The sequence below is a fragment of the Rosa rugosa genome, chromosome 6 (assembly GCF_958449725.1).
Source record: "Rosa rugosa chromosome 6, drRosRugo1.1, whole genome shotgun sequence".
In the NCBI taxonomy this organism is placed as follows: Eukaryota; Viridiplantae; Streptophyta; class Magnoliopsida; order Rosales; family Rosaceae; genus Rosa; species Rosa rugosa.
Genome location: NC_084825.1, coordinates 36,835,462 through 36,850,391, shown reverse-complemented (window position 1 = coordinate 36,850,391; position 14,930 = coordinate 36,835,462). Strand labels below are relative to the sequence as shown.

At 39.5% G+C, this 14,930-nt stretch overlaps 1 protein-coding gene and 1 long non-coding RNA gene across 2 annotated transcripts; both read left to right on the top strand.

Moving 5' to 3' along the window:
• Positions 1–6,029: 6,029 nt before the first annotated feature.
• LOC133718669 (uncharacterized) lies at positions 6,030–7,050 on the top strand. Its single transcript, XR_009850486.1, has 2 exons — positions 6,030–6,094; positions 6,698–7,050. It is a non-coding gene; the product is annotated as an uncharacterized LOC133718669 (long non-coding RNA).
• A 1,404-nt stretch (positions 7,051–8,454) lies between these two features.
• On the top strand, positions 8,455–11,036 carry LOC133716708 (probable LRR receptor-like serine/threonine-protein kinase At3g47570). Its single transcript, XM_062143381.1, has 4 exons — positions 8,455–8,590; positions 8,680–9,491; positions 9,634–10,594; positions 10,723–11,036. Exons 1-4 carry the CDS (start codon positions 8,455–8,457, stop codon positions 11,034–11,036), a joined length of 2,223 nt encoding a protein of 740 aa, XP_061999365.1.
• Positions 11,037–14,930: the final 3,894 nt, after the last annotated feature.

Genomic DNA, 14,930 nt, shown 5'->3' with positions numbered 1-14,930 from the left:
AATGATTACATCAAAGTTTCGTGACCATAATCTAATCCAAAGTAAAATCAAACATTAGACAAATTGTAGTCACTCAATTCGTTCGGTAATTCCAATTAAATATGACCAGGGAAGTAGAGAGAGATGTCGGTGGAGCAAAGCTCTCTTAAGTACCACTAATCTCAATTACTTTCCTAGACATCATACTTAATTGAGTACGCCTAGAGGAAAAGAGATAATCCAATAAGTCATTTTATTGATTAAGGCATAATTGCCATTACATAATTCTTGGAAATTAAAAGACTATTCTAAATAAAAATCTGCGGCATTCTATCTTCATCGCCAGATTTAAAGTCTTTTATAGCTCGATATATTACCATTGATCAGGTGCTCCATAAAATACCATGAAGAGGATGCTCTCTTGATTGAGGTGTATTGACACAATACATATGGTCCCTAGAACCAATGGCGTTGGAATAGTGCAATCATGGCCAAAAGTGGCGCCATGGTGTCCAACCCTATACCCTCAACGTCATGACTCCTACAGTCATGTTAGGGTTTTCTCAATCAATTTGTTCTTTTGTGTTTTCCACAATCATGCATAAATAATATAATGCAGAGAGCCTCCGAACAATATTTCATAACTCTTTCAAAGTTATAGTGAAGCAGATATTATTCCATCGTGCTTCTATGTTCGGAAAGTTGTGAATGTTACTAAAACGTTCACTAGGCGCAACCCAAAGGTTGTTAGCGTTATCCTCATTCATGTACTCAAACTGGAGGGCCATCTTCATGTGGCGCTTCATCAGGGTAAATGCCCTGGAATTTTCTATCTCAGTTTGTGAGTCTTGAGCGGTTCCTTTAGAACAGGGCTCTTGGATTGTAGGCAAATAAATATCCCGTGCCCGTAGAATCCAATGGAGTAAAATCGAGCTCGTTCAAGTCTTACATCCTGAAAAGGAAAGCAAGAACGTATTAGTTTCGGAGTCAATGCTTCCACGAAAACTAATATAAATAAGATTTCCGAACTATGCTACCAAGAAATCGATTTCCAAGAATAATTGGATTAGACCGAAACAATGATGTTTAAATGGTCAAAATCTATGCTCACGAACGCTCTTAGTCCGTAGCTTACGAACGCTCTTAGTTCGTTAAATCGATGCTTACGGACGCTCTTAGTCCGAAGTCTTACGAACGCTCTTAGTTCGTTAATTGCGTGAATCCCCACGATTCCGCTTTCTCAAGAATCGAACCCACGTTATAAGAAAGGTGGGATGTAGAAGAAGGGAGGTTGCAAGTCCCCGAAGAAAAAGAAGGAGGAAATTAAATTTCAAAAGCGGCAACTTTAACTTTAAACTTACTTGATGAAATTCGGAACAGATTCTGTTCTGAACAGCTTGTACTTCGATTGGTGTACAGATCTCAATATAACTCCGATAAGGCTGAAATTAGGAGGTTAGATGGAAGAGACAGAGACGAACAACTTTTATGAAGAAAGTTTTTCGATCTGAGCTTCCGAACTAGATGTTTAGAGGCTTGCAGGAGGACGGATGTGCACAGGAACGGGAAAAAGATGCAGTGGGTGTGCGTTGGCTTGTTTGCGCAGCAGGGATGCTTCGGTGGCAGCAGGCTGGAACGCAGGGGGCTGCAGGGAGGGGACAGCAGGAGCTGCTGTGCAAGGTTGCAAACGCACGGGCGCGCGGGCTGCAGCGAAGGCTCGGCTAGCTCGGGCTAGGGGCTGCTTTGTGAATGAGTTTTGGTTTTCTGTTTTGTGGTTAGAGTCGTGCTGATAACGTGTTTAAGGAAAAAGAGATTTGAGAGAAATTGTAGAGAGAATTGTAATCATATTATTGAGAATAGGAGCCCTATATATAGGGATTACAAAGTACTAGTTCTAATGTTACAAGGAATACCAATCCGTGTAGGATTGGGAAATCTAGAACCTTCTCTCCTATTGCTACTCCTAGTTTGATAAGGCACACTAAGTCGATTTTCCTTCAACACTATCCTATATATTAGTCTGTTATGCCTGAAATGAAACTACTTAATTACCTAGTATTTCACAACCCAACATGTTTCGGAAAGATGAATAGAAGTGCTACTACAGATAGATTCAAAAAAAAAAAAAAGTGCTACTACATCTTGTATATATCTCATATCCTAGATCTGAAACACATGACTCCATTTGGATCAATCAACCCCACTTGCAGCAATCTGAAATTTGATTGGAGTTCTTAACCAACTGAGTCATTAGGCTTCTCATGGTTCCTATTTCAACCCAACTGTGTTATAAATCCCCAATGCATAACTCTGTTTATGATCCAGCCACCATCACATACGGCTACGGTTTCTGAGAGAGTGGGAGAAACACTATTGGAAATATACGAGCAGTCGCATTGAGAGACGGTTGTGGGTTTGATAGGTAATGTCGTGTCCTTCGGTTCGAAACGCGACTGAAGGACAAATGCAGCCTCTCGTAATCTCGTATCACGCAGCGTCCCCTAGTTTTGCCTTGTTGGGCTATCACTTACTGGGCCTTGGCCTTGTTCCTTTCTTTAGTTAGCCTGCAGGCTCCCTACTGATTTTTTTTTTTTTTTTTTTTTTTGCAAAAAGACTATGATTAAAAATGAAGGCCTATAGGGGAACCAGTGTGGCAGTGTGTACAACATCAAATAAAAGGGCATTTGATGCATTTTTCGGAACTGTATTGGTTCAAGAGAAATCATCAAAGGATCTATGGCCTACATTTCCAATCGCGTCTTTTCCTCTGAGCTATTTTTCAACGAGTATTGATCCCAAAACATGTAGTGATGGTGATACAACACATGGCTTCAATTGGTTATATCTGCATATGAGTTTTCTGCTTTGTGTGTAATCTATGGTCAGTTTTAGATCACATGACAAGCCTATGAGAAAGATTCATCGTCTGGTATGCTTAAGTAATTGAAAATGCAGAAGTGGGTGAAATTAGTTTATTCAGCTATTGAGCAGTGTCGTTGTACAGTTACTGGTGAATTGCGTTTTAATGGACAAATGCATCATTTAGTTCAATAGTCAACCTCTGGAATTTGTGAAGTTTGGATTATGAAGCAGTATTGGACTCAGAGAAGGCAGAATTTGACGGAGATTGACAAAGGTGAAATCATAACTTAGAATACTGAAGGATATTTCCTTGTTGACATTTGTTTGTTATAAGAAGTAAGGTTCTTATATATGGTTCAAGGAATTGATTTTGGAAGAATGGATATTGGAAATTGGAATTGATTTGGATGCTATTAGACTAGTACTTTGGCATATGGCACGTTGATTAATGAATGCAAATTGTGAGTACTACTTTCCACTGTAAGATTTATGACTTGAGAAATAACACTAAAGCGACATTGTGAGACTGCACCAAGTACACACTAAAGTGTGTTTGGATGAGGGAAAAAATGATGGAATTTAATTAAAAATGAGGATTTCATAATTCTTAAAAGTCAATTCCCTCGTTTGCCATTATTAGATTGGAAATTTTAAATTTCTTTGTAAAAAAAAATGAAGGAATTCATTATTTAAACAAAAATGCTTGAGATCCCAAATAATTATACCAAATATCAATACCAAATGATGTGGCAGGTGCCATATCATCAAACTATTTTTAGCATGTATTCTTATATTTTATTTTTGTTCTTTAAAATTGAAAGATCAATAATTAAAAGTTATTGTTGTTTAATTAGAAAAAAAAAATGTATATGATAAACAACAACAAAAGGAATGAAGAACTCTAAACCAACCCCTTAAATCATGGAGACTTTAACCTTCAACTGTAGGAAAAGACCATCAACCAAAACAGAGTAAATAGAACACAAAGTTGTGTATGGCTTAATTCATTAGTTCATTGGCAATTGAATAATGATCTATTATATACTGCTAGTGGTGGTGGGTTTCATCCTGCTGGAAATAGAGATATGTAGTGATGAAGTAAATGAGAAATGGAGATTTTCAATTGATGGCCGGATCCATCTCTAAAGGGTTTCAAATGAGTTTCAAATGAATTTAATATGAATTCTCATATTGTTAGATGGATAAAGAAATAGTTGTACTATTATATATACAGTCTCCCAGATTTGATGTAATTTCTTTACACTATTCTCTGGATTTCTTTGCTCTTTTAATTTTGCATATGTGGTTGTTTTGTTTGAGGAAGGGCAGTAGCAGATCGACTTGGTTGTTTGGTGAATCACGTTCTTCTTTTTTGCTAATTAATTAGTTTACTAGATAAAATCAATAAAATTTGCTGAAAATTATTAAATTGAATGTCACGACACGTAAGACGCCAACTCAGACGCCATGTCATTTGGTATTACTTTTTGGTATAATTTTTTGGTGTCTGTAGCACTGCTCGTAAATAAATTCCCCACTTCAATTTCCACCACAATAGGTAGGGCTGCACGCGGATTGGATTGGATCGGTTTTGACTCCAAACCGTCTCTATGCCAAAGTAAGAGGTTTAGACATTTTAGACAACCGGTCATAAAAAAAAAAAAGCTTAATCTGATCCAATCCAATCCATTTAAAGATAGTTTGGTTTGGTCGGTAAGACGGTTTTGACCTATATAGCATTAACGTTTTGTTTACGAAAAATTCATAGTAAAGTACTACAACTCAATCTCAATAATAAAAATTTAATAATCAAAATCCAAAACTAATATTCAAATAACAAAATCCAAAATAGTTTCAAAATGATTCACTTATTTGGGTTTTAGGCCTTTGGGTCTAGGATTCAATATGGTAGTATATCATTTTGAGAATCAAATTATAATTGGAGATTTAGAATTTACTTATAAAAGACTACCCACAAATATATATATATATATATATATATATATATATATATATATATATATATATTATGTATATAAATTTAAATTTATTTCCTATTATATTTAATACATACCGGTCGGTTCAGGTTTCTCGGTTTAAGTAAAAGAAAAACCAAACCAAACCAATTCATAAACGGTTTGGTTCGGTATTGAACCGGCTTTCATATTTTAACGCCAAAAAACCTTAACCAAACCATATTTAACGGTCGATTTTGACCGGTTTGGCCGGTTTGTACTGTGTTACGGTGTTTTGCACACCCCTAACAATAGGTGTCATTTACGAATTCCTTTGCAGTATTCAATATTTATTTCCAAAACAAGGCTTTTTCTATTTTATTTATTTATTTATTTTAAACTTTCTTAATTTATTACACATTTCAAATCCTAAATAGATACGACCAAACAATAGAAATTGCAATTAATAGAATTTTAGATTGATGAAGTTAAAAATTCCATCATTTATAAATTTCTACAGATTTTATAATTTTCTCATCCAAATGTGAAGGAGGTTGAATTGTGAGATCTCGGAATTTCAATTTTCGATTTTTGAAAATAAAAATAATTTCGAGCTATTTTTATTTAAATTTCTATTATTTTTATAACTCCTTATAGCTTTCAAAAATTATTTAAATATTTAGTTTTTCAAATTTTATCTTTTGAGCCCGTAGAATTAAACTAGAGGTTGTTACAAGTTGGTAGGAACTTTCGGACACCCGAGCTATTTTTAATGTTTTTTGAAAGTTTCTATTATCTAGAAATTTAATTAAAAAAGTGAAATTACAGGAGGCTACATCTGGACCGTTCATTTTAATCACCGTTTGATTTGGACCGTCGGATTTGAGTGCATATAAGTTGGATCAGCTCAAGAAGCCTCAGATCACAGCCCAAACCGACCTCTCCCCAACCCGTTTTGCAGCGACGGGCGATCCGACAATTTCTTCACTTTCCGGCCATCGCCCGACGTAGCACTAGCGCCGTTATAGCAGCGAAGCAGAGACCGGTCCTCCCTTCTCCGAAATTGCAGCGACGGCGGCAGGACGAAGACCGAAATATTCAGGTTCTCCGGCAGATTTTCCTACTCCGGCCACAACTGCAAGCGAGACTGGTGGCGGTAGCTTCGTCTTGGCGAGATGAAGAAGCCTGTAGTATTTTCTTGTCCATTCGTCAACCTGTAGTATTTTCTTGTCTATTAGAAGTATGTGAGTTTTCCGGCCATGTACTGTGTTTTCCGGAAACGTTGGGTTTCAACTCAGGTATATAAGTTGGTCGACTTGATGAGCTCTACATGATTGTGTATTTGATTTCCAATTTTAATTGGGTTTGCAAGAATTGAAATTTTGATGTGTTGAGGCTGCTTGGGGTTCACGGTTTGCAGCGGTGGTTTTAGTTTTCTTCGGTCAATTTCCGACCTTAATACGACCCTCTAAACATTACATGATCTTTGTTATACTCAAGTTCAAGTTTTGGTTAGGATTGAAGGAATTACAAATTTGGAGTTCGTGTTTGTTCATTGGTCTTTTCAAGGATTGATAACATATGTTTCGACGAAGTAGAGTTGGATATTTTGTCCAAGTGAGGATGAAATTTATATTAGTGTTGCCTTTCTAGCCCTTGGAAGAGGGAGTTGGATTTTGGCCTTCAATAATTTGTTCACCCAACCAAGATTTCTTCCACAAGTACTATTCCATAGTGTGTATCTAGTTGTATCTGCTCTTAAGTACTATTCCAGAGTGTGTCTAGTTGTATCTTCTCTAAGTTCATTGAAAAATAAGGACCTGCAAACAATAAGCTCTGGAGCTGTTACTCATTCCATATCAGATTATGCATTACTCATTTGTTCCTCTTGTTGTGTACAGAAGCAAATCCAGGGTGGAAATGATTATCCCTCTGTCCGCCAATGGCTGGAACAATTTTGACCAAATGCTAACAGGCTTCTAAGAGTTACTATCATTTACTTGGATCCAAATGTGAATTTTTTTTTCAGTTGTCGTTCTCTAGAATTCAATTCTTTTTTCTTTTGTTGGAGTAAGTAGGACACAGTTTTCGGGGGTAACTTTTGTACTTGGTACTTCTAGTGGGACAAATAAATTATTATAGTAATTTGTTGTCATAAGCTAAATTTTGCTCGGTTATCACAAGCTTGTATGAGATCACATTTATTTCTTGCGCTTTTTAAAGAATAATGAATATATCTCATTTATCTTTGCAATTTTGGTTCTAACAATTACAATTTGTGAGCTTTATTATAAGTTTGTAATGCCGGAGCTGATTTTAATCAAACATACCACTTCCACTTTCATATCACATCTCTCTATTTTGTACGTCCCTTTCACTGTTTGAGTTCTGTGTTATGCTGAATTGAGACGGAATTCCCGACTCCTAGTTCTCCAGGCCAGTTGAAAAGATCAACCATTAGGCTTTACTTTGTTCTGTGGCATTCTTCCTCCCTCCGTCTTATCCTCTCTGCTGTTGTCACCCTTTACATTGCACAAAACCAAATTGAGGGCCAGTGAGTATTCCCTTATAATTGGGATTTACCTTGTCAACATTTCGAAGTTTTTCACAAACTACTTCAGTAGTTCCCTGCTTCAAGTCATATTACCAAACGAAACTACTAGACGAGAAAGAGATAATAGCTACCTTTGTGGTACATAACAGCTGCAATTGGACCCTGCACTGGAATGTAGCTGATATTCATGAGGTTCACCCTCCTTTACGTTCAACAAACTATTGTAACTACACAGTACACACCAACAACAATTGTCTTTGGAAAACGAGAGTCGTCTCTAGTTGGAAGCAAGTGAGTTAAGTCGGTCTTCTCTTGGAAAGAATGTAATGAATCAATCAACAGTACATAACAGCTGCAATTGGACCCTCCACTGGAATGTAGCTGATATTCATGAGGTTTCTCCATTTCTTCGAGTACTTCTTGATCACATATTCTGAATCTTCCTATCCTATAAATTAGATTGTCATGCCTAACATAAAACTACCTATTTCACAACCCAACACCACCCATATTTATCTCAGTCTCTTTAGTCCAAAGAAGAAATTAAAAATGGGAGGAGTTTTGGTTATGAAATTGGTTTTGATATACTCATTAGTTTTAAATTCCATGTCCATTTTCTGTTGTAGCTCCATGCAATTGAACCATCCGAGACTCCAAGGGAATGAGACAGATAGGCTGGCATTGCTAGCAATCAAAGCTCAAATACAACACGATCCGAACCGGGTCACAAGCTCATGGAATGAAACCCTTCACTTTTGCCTGTGGCACGGCATCACCTGCAGTCGACGACATCGCCAAAGGGTGACAAAGCTGGAGCTTGGGTCTCTAGCTTTGGTGGGATCCATATCTCCACACATAGGAAATCTAAGCTTCTTAAGAGTGCTACATCTCCAGAACAATAGCTTCACTCATCAAATCCCTCCTCAAATTGGGCATTTGCATAGACTGCAGGTATTGCTTCTACACAATAACTCATTTACTGGCACTATCCCTCCCAACATATCCACTTGCTTCGAACTCATATCTCTCTGGCTAAGTAGAAACAATTTAGTGGGTAAAATTCCTCCCAAACTGAGTTCCTTGTCAAAGCTTCAAAATTTAACTATGGATGTCAACAATTTAACAGGAGAGATCCCTCCTTCTTTTGGGAACCTTTCTTCTCTCGAGTTATTTTCTGCAGTTGTTAATAACTTAGAAGGAAGCATTCCTAGTTCTCTATGCCAGTTGAAAAGATTAACAGGTATCTATTTCGGGTCAAATAGGTTATCTGGTATCATCCCTTCCTGCATTTACAACCTCTCTGGCATATAGTTACTTTCAATGTACAAGGAAACAAAATTCAAGGAAGTCTTCCATCAAACTTGAGCGATGCTTTTCCCAACCTTCAAATATTTTCCGTTTTCGACAATCAATTTACTGGGGCCATCCCTTCCTCAATATCCAAGGCAAAAAATCTTGTGTGGTTTGAATGTTCGTTAAACAAACTCTCTGGACAGGTGCCAAATTTACGAAATCTTCATAACATTGTGAATTTCAATGTCTATCGTAATAATCTTGGAAGTAGTAAAGATGGTGACTTGAGTTTTGTCTCAGAATTGATCAATGCCACACAGCTAACTATATTGGAGTTGCAGGACAACAATTTTGGAGGCACGTTGCCCACATCAATATACAATCTCTCAATCAAACTCCAAAGCCTTGCAATTGGAGAAAACCACCTACATGGAAGCATCCCAACTGGATTGGGGAATCTTGTCAACCTGCAGTCACTCAGTATGGGAGGAAACTCCTTCACTGCAGGTAGCATCCCCACAGACATTGGGCAGCTTTCAAGGCTTGGGCGATTGTATCTTCACAACAACCAATTATCAGGGAGCATTCCATCTTCTCTTGGAAATTTAACATTGTTAACACTTCTCCAATTGCAAGAAAATAATCTAGAGGGTAGCATCCCTTCCAGCCTAGGGAAATGCCACTGGTTAAACGAATTGGAACTTTCTGGAAACAATCTGAATGGCACGATACCGCCCCAAGTTTTTGGCCTCTCATCTTTATCAACAATTTTGGCATTTAACAGAAACCAATTCACTGGTTCCCTTCCGATTGAGATTGGAAAATTGAAGAATCTAGGTCAACTGGACGTTTCAAACAACTTGTTATCAGGAGAACTTCCCAGTAGCCTTGGCAGTTGCGAGAGCTTAGAATTCCTACACTTGCAAGGCAACTTCTTCAACGGGCCCATCCCTTCATCTATGCAGGAATTGAGAGGGCTTCGAGATTTAGACATTTCTCGCAACAATTCCACAGTTTTTCGAGCGCTTTGGAAACTTGGAGAATCTGAACCTATCCTTTAATCACTTTTGGGGAGCAGTACCAACTGGGGGTGTCTTTCAGAATGAAAGTGCTACTTTGGTTGCTGGAAACGCTAAACTCTGCGGAGGTGTGGCTAGTCTTCGACTTCCTCTGTGCAAGCTTAATGAGTCTAAAGGAGAAGGGTTGTCTCGTAGAATGAAACTAATGGTCTCTTTAGTCTCCGGGTTCACTCTTTTGGGACTGGTTGTGGTGCTGTCTCTTTTTCTTCTTGGTAAGAAATGGAAAGAAACTAATCTAAGCACTTTGGGGAACTCTGTTTTGCAAGTTTCATATGCTTCACTCATCAAAGCTACCGATGGTTTTTCTTCAGCTAATTTGATAAGTGTGGGTGCTTTTGGGTCTGTGTACAAAGGAATCCTTGCTGATGATAGAGTTGTTGTTGCTGTGAAGGTGCTTAACATGTTACACCGGGGAGCAGCTAAGAGTTTCATGGCTGAATGTGAGGCGTTGAGAAATATCAGACATCGAAATCTAATCAAGATCTTAACTGCATGTTCAAGTATTGATTTCGGCGGCAATGATTTCAAGGCTCTTGTTTACGAGTTCATGGACAACGGGAGCTTGGAAGAGTGGTTGCATCCATCTATTGGAACTAGAGAGGTAATAGAAGCACCTAAAATTTTAAGTCTTATTCAGAGGCTCAACATTGCCATTGATGTTGCTAGCGCATTGGATTATCTGCACAACCATTGTGAAACACCGATCGTTCATTGTGATCTCAAGCCAAGTAATGTTCTTTTGGATGGTGACTTGACTGGACATGTTTCCGACTTTGGGCTGTCAAGGTTTCTCTCAGAACCAACCACGAGTGTTTCTAGAAATCAATCAAGCTCCATTGGAATTAGAGGATCGGTTGGCTATGTTGCACCAGGTAATTTTCCTCATATGCTTCAGAATTTTGTCTTCCCCTGTTTTACTGTAACATATTTCAAAACAATGAGCGATTTGATTTAGGCACAGATGTAGTGACAAATATTTGTGGTATTGTTTAAACTGTAGAGTATGGTATGGGAAGTGAGGTATCTACATACGGGGATATCTACAGCTGTGGCATTCTCTTGTTAGAAATGTTTACGGGGAAGCGACCCACTGATCACATGTTCAGTAATAGCTTGAATCTTCATAATTATGTAAAGACAGCTCTCCCTGAACTAGTTTCAGAGATTTCAGAATCACTACTTCTTCAAGAAGGCACCACCAATGTAGCTGAAGCTCACAGGCACAGTCGATTGAGTGTGAGAGCACAGAAAATTGAAGAATGCTTGACTCTGATACTTGGTATAGGAATTGCATGTTCTGTTGAATCCCCCTGATTATACGCATTTATATGCGTGTAATTATATCTAAAACACTATAAATAAGCAAATCCTCATGTCAATTAATATGTAATTAATCCATTTTTATTTATTGTGTAGGAAATAAGCGGAATTGCGGAAGTCGAGAGAAAATGGTGGAAAATTGAGCAAAATAGAGTTTACTGTTTAAGTATATTGGTATTGAGAGAGATTGATGAGAGAAGTGTATTTCATTATAGAGAATAGGAGCCCTATATATAGGGATTACAAAGTGCATAATCTAAGAGTACAAGGATTCCTTATCTAACTTGGAGTAGGAAACCTCTCCTATTACAACTATAGAACTTATCCTAGTTTGACTAGGCACACTAAGTGTCAATATCCTTCAACACTCCCCCTTGTGCCGCTCAAACTTGGTGGTGACGCTTCATCCGTTGCCTCGTTAAAAACCTTGCTCAAGTGAAAAACCCTGTGGGATAAAAATGAACTCGAGGAGGAGAAAAGAGTGCAACACGTCCTTGATCCTTCGAGACTGAGTAACTCCCCCTGATGTCGAAATCTCCCCCTGATTGCTACAATCATGGGAGTTCGGATAACCTTCTTAATCCGATACTCTTAACATGTTTCTCGAAGGTGGATTTAGGTAACGACTTAGTGAATAAATCCGCTACATTATCCTCTGATCGGATTTGATTCACTTCAATCTTTAGAAGTGATTGTTGTTGCTGATTATAAAAGAACTTAGGCGATATATGCTTGGTGTTGTCGCCCTTGATGAAACCTAACTTCATTTGTTCAATACAAGCTGCATTATCCTCATAAATGCATGTAGGTTCATCTGTGGTAGACTTCAAACCACAACTTCCTTGAATGTGTCGAATTACAGACCTTAGCCATACACATTCACGTACAGCTTCATGTAGAGCAATAATCTCTGCATGATTTGAGGAAGTAGCAACAAGGGTCTGTTTCGTAGACCTCCAAGATATCGCAGTGCTTCCCATGGTAAAGACATAACCTGTTTGGGAGCGACCTTTGTGAGGGTCAGAGAGGTACCCTGCATCAGCAAAACCCATCAAGACATCATTGTCATTTTGATGGAGGGAGATAGGAGGACGCCGGCCACCATGAGCGGCGGCGGCGCCGGCGGCGGCAACATGGCCGGCGGCCATTTCATGGACGGGGGCGTTTTGCCTTTTGGGGTCCGATCCCAATTTTCCGTCATTCCTTTTCTCTCTGTAGGGATAGAATAGGCCCATATCAATCGTACCTCTTAGGTATCGAAAGATGGTCTTTACACCAATCTAATGGCGGCGTGTTGGCGCAGAGCTGTGTCGAGCTAACAAGTTCACTGCGAATGAGATATCCGGTCTTGTGCATTGAGCTAAGTACAATAATGCGCCTATTGCACTTAAATAGGGCACTTCGGCCTCTAAGGGTTCTTCGTCCTCATCCCTTGGACGAAACGGATCTTTTTCGGGCTCAAGACTACGGCCGATCATGGGAGTACTCGCAGGCTTCGCTTTATCTTCATTAAAGCGCCTTAGAATTTTCTGAGTATATGCAGACTGATGGATCAAAATCCCATCACTACGGTGCTCGAGTTCTAAACCGAGACAAAACCGTGTTTTCCCAAGATCTTTCATCTCAAATTCGGATTTCAAGTATTTAGCAGTTTCCTTCAACTCATCTAGAGTTCCAATTAGGTTCATGTCATCGACATAAACTGCTACGATTGCAAATCCGGAACTTGTTCTTTTAATGAACACGCATGGGCATATTTCATTGTTAATATATCCCTTCCCAATCAAGTAGTCACTTAGACGGTTATACCACATCCGTCCAGATTGTTTTAATCCATAAAGTGAGCGTTTTAATCTTATTGAAAACGCGCTCCGTGGTTTAGAGCCACTTGATTTGGGTAATTGAAGTCCATCTGGAACCTTCATATATATCTCTGAATCTAGATCCCCATAGAGATATGCTGTAACCACATCCATAAGCTGCATGTCAAGTTTTTCGGAAACTACCAAACTGACAAGGTAGCGGAACGTTATAACGTCCATTACGGGAGAATATGTCTCCTCGTAGTCGATTCCAGGGCGTTGTGAGAAACCTTGCACCACAAGGCGGGCTTTATATCTTACCACCTCATTTTTCTCATTGCGCTTTCTAACAAAGACCCATTTATGGCCAACAGGCTTTACACTTGGGGGTGTCTGCGTTACAGGCCCAAATACCTGTCTCTTTGTTAGTGAATCCAATTCAACCTGGATCGCATCTTTCCATTTAGGCCAATCTGCTCTTCGTTGACATTCTTCAACAGAGCGAGGTTCGATATCATCATATTCTATAATCCCTTTCGCAATATGATATGCAAATGCATCATCAATCGCCATAGAATTTCTATCCATCATCTCATGTACACTAGTGTAATTTATGGAGATCTCTCTATTCTCTGGAGTTGGTTCTGACATTGGAGCGTCCCCCAATGATGTCTCTTGGACATAACCATAATCCGGAATATTCTCATGAGATGGATTATTCACATCGATGATTAATGGATTATTTTGTGCCAAACTCACTTTCTTTCTTGGGCGAGAATTCATCGAACCTATGGGCCTCCCGCGCTTCCTGGCAGGAGCCGTGGGCCTAGCCAAAACGTCACCATCATTGAGAGATGGGACGTTGGCGCCATGCTCATGCATTCTTGAGTTGGCGTCATGTCCTCTACTTTTAGGGACATCAATCCTTGCAGGCACGTTTGCAGCAGGTATGTGTGATCTCGTCACTTTAGCGATATCAGAAAACGCATCAGGCATCGATTCTGCTATGTTCTGAAGATCGAGGATTCTCCGCACTTCAATTTCGGACTGTGCGGTTCGGGGATCAAGATGAGACAGAGTGGGGACAGACCACGACAATTCCTGTCGTTCCTGTTGAACATTGATGTTCTTATCTCCCCCTAACGACGGGAAGACTGTCTCATCGAAGTGACAATCCGCAAATCTAGCGGTAAAGAGATCGCCTGTCAAGGGTTCTATGTAGCGGATAATCGTTGGAGAATCATATCCAACATAAATGCCTAATCGTCTTTGAGGACCCATTTTGGTGCGCTGTGGTGGCGCAATTGGCACATAAACTGCACACCCAAATATGCGTAAGTGTGAGACATTAGGCTCATACCCAGTAACCATCTGGGACGCAGAGAAGGGTTGAGTGGCAGTGGGCCTCAGACGAATAAGCACAGCTGCATGCAATATTGCATAGCCCCAAGCAGAAATAGGGAGATTGGTGCGCATTACCAATGCCCTAGCGACCATTTGTAGTCGTTTAATGGCGGCTTCTGCGAGACCATTTTGGGTGTGAACATGAGGAACAGGATGTTCAACATCAATCCCAATGGACATGCAATAATCATCAAAAGTCTTTGATGTAAACTCTCCAGCATTGTCTAATCTTATAGACTTAATAGGATGATCAGGGTGGTGAGCCCTTAACTTAATTATTTGTGCTAGGAGTTTAGCAAATGCAGCGTTCCTTGTGGACAATAGCATGACATGTGACCAGCGTGTCGATGCATCAACCAATACCATAAAATATCGAAATGGTCCGCATGATGGTTGAATAGGTCCACAAATATCACCTTGGATTCTTTGCAAGAATGGTATATTTTCTTTGGTGTCATTTGCATAGGATGGTCTCGATCCTAACTTTGCTAAAGAGCAGGCTTTGCAGAACGAATGATGGGCTTTAGAAACAACCAATGAGGAGTTTGATTGAGCCATGAAGTCACAATGGACTTTAGAAGTAGAAATTCGAGTCAGAGGAGCAGAGGGGGCGTCAAAGCCACCTTTGAGCCGCAGGGGGATGGCGGCGCCGGCTAGTGGTGGCCGGACTTGAAAAGGGAAG